This window comes from Hippichthys cyanospilos, chromosome 19 (assembly GCF_059441005.1).
Source record: "Hippichthys cyanospilos isolate Australia breed blue-spotted pipefish chromosome 19, RoL_Hcya_1.0, whole genome shotgun sequence".
Taxonomy (NCBI): domain Eukaryota; kingdom Metazoa; phylum Chordata; class Actinopteri; order Syngnathiformes; family Syngnathidae; genus Hippichthys; species Hippichthys cyanospilos.
In genome coordinates this window covers 13,187,441-13,209,143 of record NC_142387.1, presented here as the reverse complement: position 1 = coordinate 13,209,143, position 21,703 = coordinate 13,187,441, and the positions used below count along the sequence as shown (strand labels likewise).

General features: G+C 41.1%; 3 protein-coding genes across 3 annotated transcripts in view; 1 reads left to right on the top strand and 2 right to left on the bottom strand.

The window, feature by feature from the left end:
- The window catches only part of arfgef1 (ARF guanine nucleotide exchange factor 1), a 32,303-nt gene extending 22,122 nt beyond the window's left edge, over positions 1-10,181 (bottom strand). Inside the window, 2 exon segments of the mRNA XM_088402110.1 lie at positions 1,898-1,928; positions 9,826-10,181. Coding sequence (XP_088258236.1) covers positions 1,898-1,928; positions 9,826-9,949 — 155 coding nt within the window. The 5' untranslated portion in view covers positions 9,950-10,181.
- Positions 10,182-10,728: 547 nt separating this feature from the next.
- Positions 10,729-21,547, bottom strand: cpa6 (carboxypeptidase A6). The gene is made up of 11 exons (XM_088401928.1): positions 21,239-21,547; positions 18,424-18,499; positions 18,199-18,323; positions 17,316-17,430; positions 16,301-16,402; positions 16,140-16,244; positions 15,330-15,440; positions 15,148-15,238; positions 11,719-11,921; positions 11,559-11,643; positions 10,729-11,265 (listed from the first exon to the last, which is right to left on the bottom strand). Exons 1-11 carry the CDS (start codon positions 21,322-21,324, stop codon positions 11,051-11,053), a joined length of 1,314 nt encoding a protein of 437 aa, XP_088258054.1. The 5' UTR covers positions 21,325-21,547; the 3' UTR covers positions 10,729-11,050.
- Positions 12,274-15,603, top strand: LOC148408006 (uncharacterized). The gene is made up of 2 exons (XM_088401927.1): positions 12,274-12,471; positions 13,563-15,603. The coding sequence occupies exons 1-2, from the start codon at positions 12,391-12,393 to the stop codon at positions 14,802-14,804; spliced, it is 1,323 nt and encodes a 440-aa protein (XP_088258053.1). The 5' UTR covers positions 12,274-12,390; the 3' UTR covers positions 14,805-15,603.
- Positions 21,548-21,703: the final 156 nt, after the last annotated feature.

Here is a 21,703-nt window from a genome sequence, read left to right as displayed (position 1 = left end):
AATGTCTTCATATAAAATAATAATCAATGGAAAAAAAAAACAGCTATAAATGGTATGGCTGATTAATCAATGACATATCGGAGCTTAAAAGGTACATAATGTAAACAAAAACACAATGCCTGGACCTGGCGTGAGCAATTCTAAAAATTCCCAATATTTTCATTGCGATTGCTGGCATGAATGCGAATTGACAGGCAGAGACATAATCTAACTTCATATTTGACCAATATCCTAGTTGATATTCTGAAAGCTGCGATTTCCAGGGAAAGGCGTGGTGGCCCCGAGTGATTAGAAAATAGCATGTGCCTGACTCTCCAGCCCTTAGTCAAATCTTCCCTTCCTGCACCGACGCCCATTAGCATGCTAAAAGCTAAAACACCAAACTTGGCCTCTTAGCTGACTGCTTCAAATTGTGCACTTAATCTGTCTAAGGAGGCGGGGTCAGTGATCAGCGCTCACGCTGACAAAGCATCCCCGAGCTCCGGATAAGCCGCTAAACCCTTAAGTCGAGTGACACCGCAAGTTTTTTTTTTTTTTTCTCCTTTGGCGATTCTTCAAAGACCACAATGCGCGCGGCCGCCCGGAGCATCCTCCGGAGCCGCCGCCGCCACGCCCTGCCGAGTGCAGACACAGCGAGGGAGGGGCCGTATTGTTGATGTCCTGGCAGCCGGGCGGGATGACTTCAGCCTGTTAAGTACCACAGGGGACCCAATGCAAGACGCCAAAACCGAAACGGGGATCGCGGCTCCCATAAATTTAGGTCAGGCTCCAAACATGACCATGGGATCGCTTCCTCCTCCCGCCATTCAAAACATAAGTTACAAATTCTAATAACACAAAAAAAGAAGCCTCAAAAGAAATCAAACCTGTAGTTGTATTTATTTATTTAAAACCAAACTGACAACAGTTATATTGGATGCTGGGCAAAAAATAGCAAACATCTTTTAGCCATTTTAAGCAATGAAATGTTATAATTTTGTCTAAAACTTTTTTTTTTTTAAATAAAATGATGTTTTATGTACAATTCTATCACATGCGAAAAGCTCAGGTAATGACCAATTACTGTTCAACTTTTGAATGTCACATGACCACCAGGTGAGCCTTTACTGGCCATCTCCTGACCGTTGAGCACACTGGTGTCATTTTTAGTTGACAGCAAGGGGCAACACAATTTTAATGATAATTATACATGAAGAATAATTTAGTCCTCAAACTAATTAGGGACAAAATATGAACTCTGTACTTCTGAAAATCGCTAGATAAGAGCTATGGCTTTAAAATTTTATGGAGTAAGAATTTTTATGAACCGTCTTCACAACACAACTGTGATAAACTATTTGTCGGTGCTTTTTATTGAACGTATAGTCGGGAAAATCATATCACTGCCATGAAATGAAAGCTGCTTGAATATTTAATATGATATCCCAGCAGGCCCGCTGGTCTGAACTTGTAATCTTGCGCTCGCTGTGAATAACGCAGTCATTTAAATGGAGCTGGAGGCTCTCAACTAAGTATTAGCGTGCCTGCGGAAAACATGAAACGGTGTCGAGGCTCGCAGAGCATAAGCATTTTTGCTCTTTTTTATGTTAATCTTACGAAAAAATCAGCCTTAATATAATGAGAAAAGGGGGTCAATAATAAAGGGTGAAAAAGGAGGTTGGTTCAAGTCTGAAAGGCGCTCATTCCGCAGGCTACGTTACTCGGCAACACGCAGCAAAGGGCTGGGATGGGAGGAAAAACAAAGTGCACCTCCACACACACACACACACACACACACACACACACACACACACTCACACTCACAAACGGATGCACAAAGTGTGCTCTCGTAGCCTTTAGTTGAACTCTGCAGTTCCTTCACACACACTTGTGAAATCAGCTCTTTGCTCGCACTCACCTTAATTTTTCTGACTCCGCTTTGATTTCCTCTGAAAAAGAGAGAACAAAAACAAAGTTTGAGGTGAGAATTTTGTTGCATATATACACAAAATATAACAATACATACCGGCATATATTTTTTTTATCCTCTGCAAAAAATGACTAATATTCATGCTGCTTACTGCGCAGCTTGTTTTCGTTATACTGCCCCCTGGAGGCCAGGGCAACAACCGAGAAGGAGTGAAATCTTGATTTGTAATAATAAAGGTGCGGATTAAGGGATTATTAAAATAATTGGCACAAACAATTTATATTCGAAAGGTTTGATACCACTGTTTTTCGGACTTATACAGTACAACTACTCAATTCTTGAGTAGTCATCGATACCAAGTACTAATACCACAAGAACTTGCTCCAAGAAATGTCCACCAATAAAACAGCTTATTTAAAAAAAAAAGACCTCCGTATTCCAAATTTTTCCTTCAAATTTAATTATATTAATGCCAAAATAAAGGCATTTTTATTTATTTATTCTTTTGTAATTTCTAGCCTTATAATTGTAAACTTGCTCCAAGAGAGTAACCTAGTACTGATAGCTGAAAAAAAAAGCCTACTGTTCACCTAATACGATACTTGGTATTGATACCTGCCCGATTTCTATGAATATTATTATTATTACTGTATGTTATTATGAATTCTATCAGTGCTAAGCGTTACTGGAAAAGCTCCCGAGGGCCAGTATATTTAGCATTTTCACCCACCTTCCAAAGCCAAAAAAATAATGTGTGCTATGTCTATGTAAATATGAGTGCCGCCATTGAAAGATTGACTTCCATTCTTTAGTTACAATTGATGTAGCTGCGTTGTGAGTGTGGAAACACTGCCATCCAATGGTCAGAGTTATCACTATAGTGGCTTACATTAGATTAGTCAAGTGTGTCAGCTCCTCTCCGTAAAAAAAAACAACATATTTGACCAGAATCTTATGATTTATTGCTGTCATTATTTATCACTACTATTTTAAAAAGCCAGAATTCTCGTTCGTGGCACTGAATGATTGAAAATACAAGACAATTGTACCACGCGTGAAACAAAGTCAGAATGAATGCTTTCCATTTATTTAAAGGGGATTTCTAGACGTATGGCAGTAGTTTCACCCATATGGAACGTAAGCATGAGATGAATACAGTTCCTGTGGGTTTTAGTGTCGAATCACAGAGCCCCCCCCCCCCCCCCCAAAACCTCCCGCGGGGGCCCCTGGTCTTTGTCATGTGAAGTCATTAGAGTGAAAAGTGGCAAGCCACTCTCGGCATCAAACGTTGACAGCGGTGAAGCGCTCCGACTAAAGCGGGGCAGAGCGAGCGAGCGAGAGGGAGTGGAGTGTCTTCAAAAGACAGCGCGTTTTAAGACGAGTGGCTCACAAAGTGAATATTTCATGTGGAGCGCGTATATCCAAGTGTGTATTTATGCGATAATCCTTCCTCTTTCCATGGCCGCCACGTTTGTTTTCTCTTGCTCCCAGGAGTGTCCGCAACTTACAGTTTATCTATCGATCGGCTCATCTTCACCGGTGGCAGCTGCCGTTGCCGTGGTAACGCAATTCAAATCATGGCGTGGCACTTCCTCGACACGGGCAAAGAGCTCTCTCGCCAATATGGCGTGCGGATCGGAAGAGGGTATCCGACGGTGGGAAGGCGGCTGGCTAATCCTGTCATTTTTCTGAAATCCTTCAAGCATGATTCATTTTTGACTCATTGGCTCTACCGTACGAAGTCCTAGAGTCCTCAGTAAAGGACATCATGGCCTTTCCAATCGTATGCTGTCAATTCACTGTGCTGTGTTGTTGAGACAAAATTGACACCGCAGTGGACATAAACGAATAGGCTGTGTCTCAGGGGGACATTGCGCTTTTCCTCGTCTGCAACGTGCAATTTCACAGCTGTCATGTTTGCATATTTTATACACGCGAGGTGTGTGGAGTGTCGACTGCGCGTGTGTGTGCGAAGAGTGTGCTCTTAATTGAATTAGCCTTGATCAGGCAGCTTAATTTGGCCGAGCGTGGCACGCTTCATTCAACGCCGTTTTCATGCCCGTTCGCATTCTAGCCCCGCCCCGAGTCGCCATGGTGACGAAAACGATACTCAGCATTTGCCCAGCAGTTGAGCGGGTGTGAGAGTGGTGTCTTATTAGCATGAAACATGACTGCCATCTCAAAAGCGAGTTTTGGCGATATCTTCGCTGCTTGCGCAACATACACTGATCTGCGCACTGACAACAAGCTTTAGTAATAACGCGTTGTGAGGGACCGCCACTATTTGAGGAAACTGGGTCGAACTAATAAGCCTATCGTGGTCGGCGGCCGTGTTTTCGATTCATCCGGAACACTTTGAGGTCGGCTCTCCTAAGCTCCAAGTGTGAGATTTCCTTATTTCCAGCGGTCTCGAACGCAGCCATAAACATGGCAAAATTCCCCCAGGAGCATGGAGGATTTGTCAATTAAAAGGCAGCCTCGGCGCAGCTGATTCACATGGACATGGGGGGTAGGAAGAAACATGGGATCGTACAACTCTTCTGAGACTATCTCACAAAGAAAAACATCTCGCGGGGAGGGGACTTACAGATTCTCAATGTAAACAGCATTGATTCTTAAATGGGGCGCAAGTACGTTTGCGTAAACTTGAAGGCACATCAGGAGGGTACGTAAGATTCATAATCATTTCAATTATGAAATATTTTTAGAATTTTAGCAACTCTTTTCTCAAATCAGGATAATTTCTTTTTGCGAGCAGAGTTATGGATCCCAAAGGAGGACATTTTGTGTCAATTTTTTCATGTACACAAATCTGTATTACCAAATAAAATATTGTTTTGTTTTTCTAAATTGATCGAAGGATACCACTAAAAATGTGATTTCAAAGTTTAATGGCTATGGTTCATGACTCCTTGGCTGAGAAAAAAAATAAATAAATAAAAAATCACATCACGAGCACTTCACGCTTAAGTAGTCACCGATACCAAGTATCGATAGAACTAATAAGTTTAAAACGCAAACTTTCCTCCACATAACTTCTTCTCATTTCAAGGTCCTGATCATAAGACAGCCACTAGCGGACGGTCAATAGCGGTATTGGCTGGCGTTGCGAGTCATGATAACATCAATCAAAGAAAAGTCTTGAGTCCAATATCAAAACTCGAACCGGGTACTCGCACATGCCTTGTAAAATTTCCAAAAAACATTGATAAAACTCAAAGTTTACTCAAAATACCACATTTTTTTCAAACTGATACCGGTATGAATGCTCATCTCTTGAGTCGTCATGATACCGATACTAAGCACTGATACCGCAAGTACTTTTGATACACAATTTCGCCCAACAAGTCATTTTTAATACCTGCATAACCCAATACTGCATTTTTCCTCAACGTTGCATGAAAATAAGTGCAATTTTCTATTCTTATTTCTAGCGCCGCATTTTAAATCTCTCACAAGTGTGCAGCTATACCGAAAAATAAGACCTGGTACCGTTACTCGTTCAAAACCATATATGACGTGTTTTGTTCTCCAATTAGTCGTACCGCATCCGGCCATGTTTGTGTCTTCTTTTAATAATATTATTCAAGTGGAGAGACAACAAAGACTTTGACCGAACAATCGAGGCGGCTCGTCCAGTGGAAGGAGTGACAAAAGCGCCTTCTCATCCGCGTGCAAAATAATTAATTCATAGGAGCGAAGGAGGCATGACGCTACACAAGAGCATGTATAATGAACGGCGGCGAATGGAGATGAAAATACACAGCATTTATAAATACATTCTCCAACATCTTCAGGATAGATAAAAGGATTATTTATGTGTGGAAAGCGGGTGCGGGCCCTGACACACGTTGACACGAGCGCAAGCTCATTATCGGGATAGCGGGCCACCTTCGGGATTATAAGGCTCTCGAGTGTGTGCACTTTGTCTGCGGCGGGGAAAACAATCACAAAGCTTTGATCTGGGAATTTTGGTAACGTATGATTATCCCTATTAAAAATGATTCAAATGTATTAAAGGAAAAAAAAAGCATTTAAAAAAAAAAAAACACCTCGTATGAACGGAAATTGAAAGTTGCCGTGAAGAAAGTCGATTAGAATAATTATTTTATTCATTACACAAATATGTTTGTCATTAGTTAAAAAATTATCTGCCATGACACCCATTCAAAAATATGCAGAGAAAATTAAAAGGTGAATTTTCCTTTAAAAAAGGCGTGGAAAAATGTGGATCATTTTAGGGATGTTCGATCCTGTTTTTTTCTTGGATCCATACCAGAATTATGAGTATTCAGTATTCAGTAGTCATTGAAACATATAAATACAATCAGTACTTTTGATACATGCATTTTAAAAAACAACAACATACAAATACGTTTAAAGAAAGCCGTATGAATTCCAAATAGCATTTTCTTGAAATTATATTAAATTAATGGCATTTTTTTGTTTTTCTAAATTCTAATTTCTAACGGCGTTCGATACTAAATTTATTCAGATCGATACCAGCAAGAGTACTCAACTCTTGAGTGGTCACTGATAAACCAAAGCTGTAACCAAATCTAATTCATCGATCGGCTAAATAATGAAACAATTGCTAAAGCGATCATCAGCATGAAACAATGCCATTTTTTGGCTATTCGATACCACTTTTTTCATCACAATACCAGCACGGGTACTAAACTTGAGCATTTACTGATACAAAGTCCCGATACCACAAATACCTTTGCTACACAAGTCCCTTCCAGCAAAAAAAAAAAAAAAAAGTACAGGCAAGACCTATAAATTCCGATGTAGGATTTATTAATAATTCATGACTTAAGAACATTTCAAAATTGTAGTTTGTAATTTGTGATCATAAAACTCCAAGAGAGCATCTGATACTATCAGCATTTATCACAAGAATTAAGGCCAGGTATTATTCCAATTTCAATCCTTGAAATAAGGCTGGGTTGGCCCGATACTAAAATTTGATATCGGTACTATCCCTCATTGAAAAAAAAAAAAAAAAAAGTCTGACAGACTTTTAATAATCTATGAATACATAAATGTGTATGCACATACGTAGTTTTCAAAGTGAAATGTGCTAGGCTGGCCTTTATAATTGAGGTCTTGCTTGGCAAACGCTTTTGTTTATGGCCCGACGCTTATCACGGGCGCGCACGCGGCGTCCGTGCCGCAAAAGCTTCAAACCGTGCGGGGGAGAGCACGCTCCCTTAATGGTCAGCGAGGTACAATGGCGCCATTGGCAGCGCCATGCTAGCGGCCAGAGGAGCTCGGCCTGCTGGAATCAAAGTAGGTCAAAACATTAGGGACACCTGCGCTGCCAAGAGCGCAGGGAGGAGAGCTGCGCCGTTCCTGCCACGAAGGCCCGCCCACCTGACATTTTGCCTTTCGGAGGAAAAAGGTCAGAGCGGTAGCCATGATGACGATGATGCACTCTGGCTCGCCCGATCCTTTCACCTCGCTCCCGCCGACTCACTTTGGAGATACCGGCGCAACAAATCTTTCGGATAACTCGGCCAAAAATGTATTTTTGACTTTGAGGTGCAATGTTTAAAAAAGATGGGGCGTGGCTTAGTGATTGACATGGGAGTCGGCGAATGAGTACAGAGGCTCCTCTACATAGGAGCATCGGACACACAAACAATCCACGATACGCACAGAGGTGTCTGTAGCCCAGATTTGGCGTATTTCCTGTGATACCATGGTGAAGAAATGTTCGCTCAGTACGTCTTTCCGGGGAGAACGCACTGCCTGCTAATCTTCTCTATTATACAATATTTAGCAAAAGGACTCTCTATAAAACACAATTCATAAAAAAAAAAAAAAAACCTGCTTCATGTTCCAATGAATATGTTCTTAATTTGAAAAGAAAATTGTCGTTTTGCAAACAAGTCTAAAACAAAATGTAGCAAGAAGTTGCTTCATGTTCGAATTAATTTGCTCTTCATTTGAAAAGAAAATACGCTGTTCCTTTCACGGCATTAAAAAGAATTAGATTAGATTCGTTGATAGCTGCAGAGACCCAGAAAACGGCCACGCTAAACCATCTCTAATGGCGAGTCTGTTTGGCCATATAATGCGCCCCATGAATTGGGAAAAAAAAACATGAAACTATGAAAAACAATTGTGATTCAACACACTCATTACTGCTACACTAGATACGAGTCCAATACAGATCAAGATAAAATGGTGAATTCACATCGGAAGGATATTAAGTGACAGCGCAGAGATGTCTCGAGTGGCGAGAGATTATGTAAGTCACTCAGTATTCTGGGTCATGCAGTCATCCTTTCATGTGCGTGTGTGTGTGTATGTATATATATATATATATATATATATATATATATATATATATATATATATATATATATATATATATATATATATATATATATATATATATATTATATATATATATTTATTTATGTATTTATTTTTGCCCTGGACTGCTGCTCGGTCATCACATCCTGCTGTTAAGCGTCTAGCACGATTGGGAAGCTTAAGTATAAGGTTTGATTTACGGTTTCATATCTCTAACCGGGATAATCCTTTCTTTAAATACGACATGTATTACAAATCAGTGGCTGTGCTGGATATGTTAACAATAGTGGTCGCCACCTTCAAGATAATGTAGAACAATGATTAAAAAGTTGAAAACGTGAATTTAAACATTACGTACATATCAAATCATTTATGTTAGCTCTGGGACACCAGGGTGAGTTTAATGATTTAATATTCTTGCAAAAAAAAAGGAATAACTACCACAAACAAGAGTAGAATGCTTGTTTAAAAAATACTTTAGTGTGTTTGGGCTTTCAAGGTCACCCAATATCCTCACACAGGTGGTTGGCTGCTCCACAAGATGCTCTCATTGTTGTCCACTCCTGGTATCATATTTCACCACTTGACAGGACAAAAGCCTCGTTTGTCTCGAGGACCGAGCTTCTTAAACTAATGCCCATGTGCATACTGTTTCAGTGTGATTCAAACACAAATTGCTACCTTTTTTTATTTGGGGAAACTATCATTATTGGAGGTTAAAAAAATCGAGATATACACCCTTTCCCTTGCGTGAAAGGCAACGTGTAAACCGGAAGTGCAATGAAACATTTTAAAGTAAGAGTTTCGACGTTGTGTTAAAATGAAAAAATAAAGCGAATAATCGATTTTTAAAAACACACAGTAATATGATTTGTGTTGATTAAAGTTTAACTACGATGTGCTAGTGTGTTAGTTTGTGTCGCCGCGCATTTTTTTTCACAATTTAATCAAACGTAGTACGCTTTTACTTTCACGCCTAACCGGAAATGTGCCCTTCTACTTCCGTCAGAAATTTCGCACTAGCTTAAAAGGTGCTCTGACAGCTGTCACCTTTCTCTTTAACACTAACCTAAGCTTTGAAGGCAAATACAACAAATCTGACGTTTAACCCTTTGAAAACGTGCACAAAATTAACACATTCAAACGCGTCGCTGTCAAGAACCACAGACGGGCGACTGCGTCCCTGGCGTGTACCAGGAAGAGACGCCGACACACCGCTCCTTTGTGGCCTTAATGGCACGCGATTAAACAGCTCATAATTATCATTTGTAACCGGGGAAAAGCGATCACCACCGCTGCGGTTGCAACCTCTACCAACTGTGCGTTTTAAGTGTCTTCCAAGCACGCCAAAACACCGCAAATTAACGGTCATCCTTTGCACCATTTCCGCATTGGATGTCGGGATAAATACACGAGCTTTACGTGAAAGACAAAATGGCGTTTTTTTTTTTCTTCTCGGGATATAAAATCCAAACATAGCCGGTTCATGAGTCCGAAGGGGCTGCGTGACGTGTCTAAATCAATGAGGACAAACGCGAGAAGTGTATTGAGGGGGTGTGAGGGGGGGGAGAAGCAAAAACAAGACAACTTACCGAGTGCCACTTCGCAGGCTTTGCGTAGCTGGGAGTGGTGGGCTTTCTTGACCTCCTTGTCGGCTAAAATCTTCTCCAAAGCTCTGGTGAGGAACATGTTTTTCGTCTTTTTGCCCTCAAACATGACGCACCGGAATTCGGGGCGCGGTATGTGTGTCTCAGGAGAGGAGAGGTGATGGTGGTGGTGGGGGGGGGCAGGCTATTGCCCACAAAACGATGGCTTCCCCTCGCCGCAACGTTGGGCCTCAAGCAGCAGCGAGGAGAGAGGAAAAAAAAAAAGAAAACACACACACTCACACACAAAAGGTGGGCTTCAATCCCGTGCGATGGCCATCAACGACCTGCCTCCTGCGCCATGTTGGAGAGGAAATGACGTCACAGTGAGGCAGCAACCGCCGCGGCGGTTAGCAATGGTGCTGCTAATGCTAATCAAATGAAGTGTAACTGCTCATTGTCCATAAACGCTATAAAAATGCATATTTTTTCGTTGAATGTGAATAAAAGAATGTGAATAAATGTTAGTAAACCAAGTTGTATAGATGTAAACTTTGTTTTTATTGCATTTGTCAGTAATGTGTTACATGCTAAAAATGCTAACATGTATCTAGTATGCTAATTTGTAAAACTTTTTTAAAACCATATTGCTATTTTTAAAAGTATAATAATACAATAACTTAATTATTCTATATTTCTAATGTATACAATTTTTATTTTCAAGAATAGTTTATATCAAGAAGTCAGCAAGATCGTTGATACTGTAAATGCCAAAAAATGCTAACGTATACCCCAGCCTGACCACTGTTATATCTTTAATTATAAAACTTCTGTTTAGAAATGTATTTTGTTGTACTTGTATATTTTTTGTCTAAAAATCTGTTGAACAAATTTCTCACAATACAAAAAACAATTTATTCAAGTGTATGATCACACACATACACAGTACACACACCATTAAAAAATAAAACAAGTTCAACATATGCGACCCATACCTGAGTACATAATGAAAAGGTACGACTACCCTTACTAGTGACCCCAAATGACAAATTTGAGATACCCAACAATGTTGCAGTAAAGAAGGCAATAATAATATCTGCATCCACACAAGTTCCAAACAGGTCACATGAATATTAATTTCATTTTTTTAATCAAAACGCGAAGCTTAAACGGCAGCTTATCGTACGATTCTGTGGATTGTCATGGCTGGAAAATAACACGGTGAGTGCATTCATATATACGGGAAGGCTTCGGCGTCCGTGTGGCACTTCTTGAGCAGACCCGATGCGATGGCCTTCACCGCCCTGGTGGTCTCGGTGCACGTGGGACTGATGAGGGTCTCGGGCAACAGGAAGCCAAAATAGCCTGTATCGCGCAGCTCGAAAGCGAACGCGTATGGGATCCCGTTCCTGTAGGCCCAGTCTATGGAACTACCTGAGCTAACGTCTTTGAGACGTTGAAAGAGAACACATTTTTACATGTTATTACTTACTAGTGTTATTTTACAACTATGTACAGCGGTGCCTTAGCTAATGCTAACATCCACAACAGGCACACAGCTAGCATCTGTGTTGTTCTATTGTTAGCTTTCAAGCAATTCAAAATATCACTGCCGTACTGAGGACGCAAAGAGGAGCTGAGTCTCAGTACAGTATATCTGTTTGCAAATGAGCAAACTTTCCATTGTTTTCGATCCTTCGCTCAATACTGACCGAAAAAATACAATAATCTATACTCACACAGTGTCGTAGAAGCAGGTCCGTATCTGTACTTGACTCCATACGCCGAGTACAGCGCTGTCACGGCGTTGTGAGCTGCCGACTCCTGCAATTAAAAAAAAAATAAACCTAGCGATGCAAGATTTGTCCAAAGTTTATTGTTCCTCATTGGCGGTCTTACCACACAATTAAAGTTGGGGATGGCGGCGTATTTGTAAGAATACGGGTAGAGGAGCATCTGGGCGTACGCATGGACGGAAATGTAGGCCTTGACGCGCTTCTTGTGCTTGCGCAGGAACTTGACCACGGCCTTCACCTCTGGCTCTGATTCAGGATAAGGCCCGCAGTAGGTGTCGTCGCAGGGGTGAGAGGAAGCTCCCTCTTCTACAAAATCAATCAAATTCACTTTATTGTTTTCATTTTGGGGGTATTTTATTCGGGGATTACGACTGTCAAAATCAACAAGCACGCCGCCCGCTCCTAATCATGCTAATTAGCCAAACGCTAAAGTCTGCTAAGCTAACAATGCTAGCCTCATTTGTGATGAACTCAGACAATGTTTATTATCAGCAATTGTATTATTATAATAATAATAATAATAATAAATATTGTCATGGGTTGCAGATGATGAGGTCATGTCGTTCACACGTGTCACACAAATGTAAGCACCTTGATCACAAAGCCCCCCAAAATGACATTTCATTTACATCGCCCCTTTGTGACCGGAGGACTTTGATAATACGACCGCTCTTTCCTACGCTATCTCCATTAATCCTTTTTTAAACACTGCATTACATGTAGTGATTTAAAAAAAAAAGGGTTAAATAACGATGGTTAATTAGCATACAGCAGAATGGATGACTTGGAGAGTCCGGGCCAAAACGCGGGCCACCGGGAGCGTCCAAGCACGCCAACCGCAGACTATCCGAGGAGGGTGAGTTCTCTCGTAAATTGTTGATGTCACCATACATAAAAATCAAGAAGAGCCATCTAGTTGCAAAGCAATTAAATTAATAAAGTAACATTAGATAAGGCCAATACTTTAGGAAGTCGAGACAGAGACAAGACCAAGAGTTTCGGAGGTCGAGACCAAGACTTTTGCAAGTGGAGACCCAAGACTTCCGGAGTTTGAAATCAAAACAAGACCAGGACTTTTGGAGTCGAGCACAAGACAGGAACAAGACTTTTGGAGGTTGAGATGAGTTGAGATTGAGACATGACCAAGACTTCTGAAAGTTAAGACCAAGACAATTCGAGAGAAGGCCAAAACCTCTGAAGATCAAGACGGAGAAAAGTCCAAGACTTCTGGATGAGACAGACACAAGACTAAGGCTACTAAAGTAGGTCCAGACTGAGACAAGACAGAGACTTTTGGAGCTTGCGTTTGAGACAAGACCAGGACTATTGGAGGTTGAGACCAAGACAAGGTCAAAACCTCTGGAGCTCAAGACCATGACAAGAACAAGACTTCTGAAAGTTGAGCTCTAGACAAGTTCAAGACTATTGGAGGTTGAGACTAAGACAAGACCAAAACCTCTGAAGGTCGAAACACAGACATGTCCAAGACCTTTGTAAATTGAGACCGACACAAGACAAATTTTTTCCAGATCAAGACTGAGACAAAACCAAGACGTTTGAAGGTTGAGCCCGAGACAGGACCAAGATTTCTGGAGGCCCCACCAAGACCTCTGAAGGTCAGACCGAGACAAGACCAAGACTTTTAATGGTAAACACTGAGAAAAGACCACGACATTGAACCTGAGACAAGACCTTCTGGAGAACAAGATCAAAACACTAGGACTGTAAAACCACAAAAAAAACCAACAAAATCTAGAGGTTGTTCCTGACACCAAGACTAATCTGGAACTACAAAAATAACAGGAAATCCTCAGATCTGGAACTACAAAATGAACAGGAAATCATAAGGTTTCAAACCACGACCAAGTACTTTTTCTTCTGCTTTGAGACTGATGGTTTGGAGATGAGGACTGGTCTAATATCCCACCGACTCTGTGTCTGTTTCAGACGCACAACCAACGGCATCAGACAACGGCGACGGACAGCGGTTACTCCAAGCACAGCGGCCTCAAGCGGGCGCTCTTCTACAGCGAGAGCTCAAACCGCGACCTGGTGGCTCAGAACACGGCTCTGAGAGCCCAGATGGAGAGCGAGCGCCAGAGCCACCACAGGGAACGTCAGAGACTCCAGAAGGCTCTGGACGAGGCGCGGAACGACCGGAGCGCCCCGGCGATGGAACAGAAGCTCCGGGAACGAGAGCACGAGATGGGCGTCCTTCAAGACGTCCTGGCGGCGGCCCAGCGGGAAACGGTGCAGGTGCGGCAGTACTGGATGGAGGAGCACGACCTGCTGAAGAAGGCCCGCGAGGACGACTCGGAGAACATCGTGGCGGCCGTCAACGCCGAGTGGCAGCAGTGGTGGAGCGTCCGCGAGCAGGAGGCGGCGGCCCAGCTGCAAGCTCAGTGGGAGAGCGCGCAGTGGCACGCCGAGGAGATGGCGGCTCAGTTCAACGCCAAGCTGCAGAGCTTCCAGAGGCACAGCACCGACGCCGCCGTCTACTACAAGGCGGAACTGGACCGCCAGCAGTGGCACATGAACCAAAGCGTCATGGAGAAGGACGACATGATCGCCAAGCTGACCAAAGAGAACTGCCTGCTGGGGGCCGACCACAACGCCTTGTCCGAGCAGATCCTCAAGCTGGAATCGGAGGCCTCCCAGCTGCAGAGGTCCGTCTTCTGTCTCAAGGAGGAGCTGAAGGTCCAACGGGAGGCCAAGATGCTGATGGACGAGGAACTCCCGGCGGCCGTCGCCGCTCTTACCCGGGAGATCGAACAGGAGCGCCAGCACCACCAGGAGGAGAGGCGGATGCTCCGCGAAGCTCTGGACGAGGTCCGGGCGCCGAAGCACTTTTTGGAGAAGCTCCAGGAGAAACAAGTGGAGGCCAGCGACCTGCAGGACGCTCTGGCGGCCTCCCGCCGGGAAACCGCCAACGTGCGGAGGTACTGGATGCAAGAATGCGAGGAGCTCAAGAAGAGCGCCGAGGAGAACGCCAAGAACGTGGTGGAGGCCATCAACGGTGAGTGGCTGCGGTTCAAAGCCGAGTGGGAGCACGTGCAGAGGCACACCGGCCAGGCCCTGCAGGACAAGGACACCTTGCTCGCTACGTTGATCGCCGACATCGACGAGTTGAGGTCCCAGCTCGTAAAAGTTCAACCGGAGACTCCGGGGGAAGACCTAAGATCTCTCTGACTTTATAAAAATACGATGTTACTAATGAATTAATGAGGGTTTTTTTTTTTTTTATATATAATCTCCAGATGAAAAAAAAAGGACTTCAAACGGGACAAAGGAGACGCATTTAACAATAATTCATGTTATATTTCTTTTGCTCTTATTTTGAAAAGAAACACTAACGTTAAAGGAGTTTTTTGTTCGCTTGTCTAGAGCAGTTCTTAACTTTTTTTCAGTGACGTGTAGCCCCTTGTGAGATATTTTTTTTCAACCAAGTACCCCTTGGCAACTTCAAATTAAACATTCCAAACATTTTTGGGAAGCTTCATGAAAATATAATTTTCCTTGCGAACACACTCACCACACCACTTGACTTTCCAGTTCCTGTTTGCGTCTACGCCTCGACAGTGAAACTTGCGATTTTTGGATCGAGTCTTCCTCCAGAAGCGGTCCTGGAAAAAGGAAAAAAAAAAAAAAAAACACTGAGTACACAGCTACCTGCCATTTATGGTCTTTTCAGGCAAGGTCGTAAAATTCCCGTACCGTAGTCCAGCTGAAATGATATCCGTCCACATTGAAAACAGGCATGATGTAGAAATTCAACTGGTTGAGCAGCCGTCTCATTGCAGGGTCGTATCGATACGAATTAAGTGCCTGAAATTATATAAAACAGTAAATTATATCGGGCTGGTAGTGTAAACGTTCCGTGTAAAGAAAAATATTATTTTTATTGAATAGAAATGCGTTAAAAAATTTGGCAACCGAAATACGATGAGACACTGACCTCTTGTGGCCAACTAGGAGTACTACAAAAACAACTTTTATCGTCTATTACATATATGTAACTTTTTGTTGATGACTTTTTGTGGACCAATATAACTATTTTTGAAAACAGATCTGACACTTTACGTTGAGTTTTTTTTTTGGGGGGGCGGCGATTTATTATGTATAATATTGAAGTTATTTCTTTCATAATCTCTAAAGTTGAATAAATCAGACACTGGTGTCAAGTTTTGAGTCTTTTTTTTTGCCTTATGATAAACAAACAAGAAATTACAAGTTGAAAACAAGCACTGACCTTGAACCAGCGAGTGTAACTTTTATAGCGTCAAATAATGAAAGCGCCTGTTGTTTTTTTTCTGTAACCTCAAATGTTGTAGCATTATTAAAAACAGGCGCGTTTCAAGCTAAGTGAACCATTAAACGATTTTAAAAGCGCGGCTGTGGTCCGGTTCATGACGAAACTTGTAAAGGTCTGCTTTTGGACCATAAACCGGCCCGGCTTCGTTATTTGCACAAAGCGCGCGTGGTTGAAATATTTTCACGCGGGGTTTTGGAACAAAATGGCTTTACCTCTTTGACGAACCATTGACAGAAGGCGGGGCCTATCCACTCCCTGGCGTGGACCCCGCAGTCGATCCAGACGGTTTTTTTGTGCGGGCGGCTTATTTTTCCTAGCTGACGGAAGATAAGCGTCGTCACTTTGAGATTTATTTTCCGTTGTCTCGTCTTACCTGAAGGACGTGAAGGGGTCGTCCTTCGTACGATTTCCCGATGGAGAACATGCGGAGGAGGTCCGAGTGGGTTGCGTTCATCTCAGACATCCACTTTTGGATCTTTACGACGGGAACAAAAATGCTTTATCCGTTTGAAATGAACAAATTAGTTTTAAAACTCATTCGCTGCCATTGACGGAAAAACACGTCAAAGATTGGTTTGAATTGGGCGCAATACTGGAAAATAAAAAAATGGCGCCATTTATGTAGCATTGCACATCGGTTTATCATTACCTTAGGTCGTGAACGACTAAAAGTAATCTATTACTTTAGGTACTAATTACTGAAAAAAAGATTACTTTAAGTTATGGATTATGATTATTTTAGGCAATCAAGTAACGATGGTAACTAAGTAAGTAATTTGATTACAATTGCTCGATCAGGTAATCATGTACTGTAGCGCAATTATGTTTGGTAATTAAGTACTTCATTACATTAATCTTCATAAAAGTAATTTACTTTAGACAGTAAAAGTACAAAAAGTAATCAATGACTTTAATACGTCACTACTGAGGTAATTTAGTACTAAAGTCAAGTAGGCAATATATTGCAATTACTCGATTACTTTAGATAATCAAGTACAGTAGCATTGTAATCTATTATGTTAGGTAATTAAGTACTAAAGTAGTTGATTACTTTAGGTACTACCTACTCAAAGTAATTTACTTTAGGCATTAAACTTCTGAATGTAATCAATTTCTCAAGTACAAAGTAATTGATTACTTTAGTATTGATACTTAGTATATCAAATATTGATATTTAGTATATCAATTACTAAACAACGGAATACTTTAGTCCTGAAGTTTTACCACGGTAATTTAGTAATCACATAAAATAATCTTTTTTTTTCCCAGTAATTGAGTACCTAAAGTAATCAATGACTTTTAGGAGCAATCAATAATTTAGCCGATTTCAAAAGATATGATCTAGACAGCAAAGTAACGGCTAGTGCAGTCCATATAAGGAAGGTTACCTCCCCCAAGGAATGGTAGACCTCGTAGTCGTACTGAGCGTCCGACCTCCGCTTGCGAGACGAGCCGCGTCTCGTCTGCTTTTCAATTTCCTGCTGAAGATTAGAGATCAAAACGCTGCGGGAGGAGGAGGAGATTGCCGTCACCTTATTAGCAATGCTGCAACCGGATTTTACAAATGTGCGCTCAAGACTCGTTTTTTGTTTTTTTTTTTTACCGGGTATTCATTTTGACCATTTTTTCAGGGTCTGAATGAATTGTCCAAATTTGGGTTCTTTTTATGGGTCAAAAATTGAGAACTGGGTTATTTTATGGATTGTAACTGAAAATTGGGATGAATTGGGTTATTTAATTGGACCTAACTTTTGGGGGTCAAAATTCATAACTCCAAATATGGTTGTTTGATGGATTATACATTAACTTTAGATAATTTAAGGGTTATTATTTCTGACCCAACTTTTGGGACTAAAAATAACAGTCCCGATTTGTATTGTTTGAAGGGTCACACTTTTTCATTTTGACCCAACTTTTTGGAGGCAAAATGAAGAACCCAAGACCTGGTTATTTTACGGGTTATCCAACTTTGACAATTTTTGGGGGTCATTTTGAATCACCCAAACTTTTACGGATTATCAATTTGACCCAAAACTGGGTTGTTTTTTGAGTCATTCAATTGTAAAGTGCATAAGCTAAAATTGGTCCACTGTAGAGGACGTTTGTTTTTGCTACCCAACTAATTCCCGGCGTCCTCAAAAGAGGACAACCTGGCCTTTGCATTGACGTCATGTTTCTGGCTTTGCTGTCTTGTTGAGACAAAAATAGAGACAACAGAGGACATGATGTAATCTAATCCAAGATCCAGTAATGAAAGCAAAAACATCTCACCTATATTTCATACGTTGCTTCTTTAAGGTGGCATGTAGCCGTCCCGTGTCTCTCCGTTTGACGTGGACATCAACCGTCGCGTTCCCACTGATCAGAGACACGCTATTGGGCTGCCACAAGTCCACCTAAATGCAGAAAAGAAGATGATCGGTTTTATTGTGAAGTATATCTCATATAAAAATGGACATTTTGGACTTTTTGTCCTTTTTTTTCCCGTGAGACAACCTTCACGCTTTGCAGAATGTTCCGAAGCGTGCAAACCTCCTGGTGGTTACCCGGGCTTATCCTGAAGACTTGATCGCTGGAAAAAAATAACAAGTGTTAAGTTACCGTCGCCTTCAACATAATGACACCACATGCGTTTTATTGTTGGACGTCTCGCAGCAGACGCCTGATGGGAAGACAAAGTGCCAAGTATCCTTATGGGATCGGCTTTCAGATTTGGATGGGCTGAGTAATATGCTCAACATTTTTTCAACATGTAAACCCTACGAAATATTCTTTTCTCAGCCATGCGCCCGAGGACTTCAGAAGCTCCATAACGTCACATCTTGCGTCACGCATGACAATGCACGTCGGTGTAAAACTTAACAAAATAAAGGCATGAAAAGTTTGGCAAAAGGGTCACTATAACACAATTTCGCAAGTCGCTTCATGCTCCAATCGATTTGCTCTTAATTTGAAAAGATCCCGTCAGGCATTAAGCTAAATTTGCTGCTGCCTTCTGAAGCCCTCAAGTTTCCTCATTTACGCCCAGAGGTACCCCAATTTCTATCACATAAATAAATAAATAAATGCATTAATTAATTTAAAAAAATATATGAATTAATTAAATAACAATAAATCTAAAAATAAAATACCTGAGGTGTCAAACAGTTTTTTTTCTCCATTATGACACATGATTTATTTTTTTTTTTTAAGTATGATCGTCACACAGTTATCTAGTTTCGAAATCAGAGGCCAGTAAAAGCAGTTCAAAAGGGAGATTGGTACCAAAAAAACCTGTTTGTTTGCCCAAAAAGTTTAAAAGTTCAAGACAACTTGCAAATGAAGCATTTTAGCCAGAAACTCAAAGTCAAGATTAGCATTTCGCCACAGTAAATAATGCGGCTTGAGTTTGTCACCAGCGGCGTAGACTTTTGGAATATACGTCAAAACACGCCTTTGGCATTGAATGAGTTTGTCTCGGCTTTCGGTCTTCTTTTTTCCGAATGTTTAGCGTTGAGTTCATTTGTTTTAACATGAAGGTTTTACAGTTCATTTTGCGCTGTAAATTTTCAGTTATTTTCCTGGTGTGAACATTTACCAAACGGTTTTACAACGTCCCACAGGAAGCAGGCGACAAAAGGACTTCACACCAAGTTTATTAGCGCCGTATGTATCACGGTAACAACAGGTTGACTATTAGCCGTCTAAAACGTAGAACTGCGCTTCATTTGTCCAATGGACCGCACGTTTGACATTTGTCCAAAATCCATCAATGTACAGTAGGGCTACGGGGGAGGAAATGAGACCCCCCCCCAACCCCCCCGCCTTTATCAAAAGCTCCATTGACTAAGGTGCCATATGTGCCGTTTTGTGTCCATCCGAGACATGAGGCAGATGTCAAACTTGTTCAAACTTAACTCTCGTATTTAAAGACACGGATTTTCCCAAAACATTGAATTTTATTCCCATAAAAAGTAAAGAATCGTAAGACATTTTTGTCTTAACCTCGCAGTTACACAAGTATGTGATTTTAATCTGGTATTTTTTACATTTCTACTGATTTAAATTTGGTCAAAAAGGAAGCAATTTCACTTTTTGGGTTATGTAGTTGAACAAAAATGTTGGGTCATGTGAATAAAATGGAAATATACACTATTTTTTTTGGTGTACAAACCAACCCAATTTTGTGTCCAAAATTGGGGTGTTTAATGGGGTATTAATTCTGACCCAACTTTTGGTGCCAATATTAAAACTCCAAATGGGTTGTTTCATCCAGTTATTAGTTTTGACCAAATTTTTGCGATCAAGACCAATTTTTTAAAAAATTGTTATTTTATTAGCTATTCATTGCACCAATTATTTGATGTCAGAATAAAAAAATCCAAGGGTTGATAAGTTATTCGACCCAAATTTGGGGTCAAAAATTAAAAAAGCCAAAATTGAGTTATTCATTTTCATCCAAATTTGGGTCAGATTGGGTTCATTTATAAGTTATTATGGTAGTTGGTACTCAATATTTGTGATCAAAATGAACAACCCTAAAACATAGAGTATATGAAACCCCCCCCCCACACACACACACACACACACACACATACACAAAATTTATATGGATTTTTTTTTTTTGTGGAAAAATATTTCTCGATAATGATGTTTTTTATTTTTGGCAACAGATTTCTTCTATGATCCAAAAGCGGACACTTTAGGTTCAGACACTGACGGTCTATTTTATAGATATTTTATATATATTTATTTATATATATATTTAAGATATTTAAGATATTTATATATATATTTAAGATATTTCACTGGGGGTACATCACCGAAAAAACGAGAGCATCCATCTTGAAAATATTAAAACTCGAATTTATTACTTTATTCTGAAATGAATACTTAACATATTACGACGAAAATCCAAGCCTATTTTTTCGCGACTCTTATCACAAAAATGTACATCTTTATTTGCACAATTACACCTTTAACCCCCCCCTTTTTTTTTCTTTTCGCAGTATGCCCCTGCATCCTCGGTATTTTCCACTTGCACCACAGCAAGGAATTTTGAATCGTTTCTTTCAAACTCTTTCTTTAAGTGACTTGATGAATGTCCTTGGCTCGGTCCAAAAAAACGTACGTCCAGGTTGAGATGTTCCAAGTGCAACATTCTTGCATGCGGTTCTTAAATCAACAAAAAAGCACATATAGAGCCTGTCTTTGTTCGCTCGAGATGAGAAACGCGACACATCTGATTGCAATTGCGTCTCATCCCTCATGGCCATACATGAATGGAAAAAAAAAAAAACTGGGGGGGGGGGGGTCTTCTTACTATACTCACCCAGCGTAGCGGTTCTTGTAGAGTGATTGTGCGCATAGCACGCGGCCGAAGATCAAAAAAAGACAAAATATCCACTCTGTCATCATGTGATGTTTGGTTTAAAAAAAAACAAAAAAAACTTCAAAGTTCGCAGGTTGAAGTTGGTCCCGTCACCGGAGTCCACTTGGACTCGGTCCACCTCGAACTGGAAGGAAAGTTTTTGACACCTGATGCGCAGGAGGTGCCAAATGTAGAGGGGAGGAGGAGGAGGAAGAAGGGGGGAGCATTTAACACCTCTTTGGAAGCAGCAGTCTGCTTTTAAACCGAGCTGCTGTGGTGACGAGCGGGGTCACGTGGTGCGTGGTAGAGGAGCCACCCACTGCGCCTGCGCGTAAACAAACCTTGCCGTCTCAGTCATAATGAAAACAAATACAAATAAAAATACACAAATCTAATCTTGAACATTAACAGTATTTTTATATGACA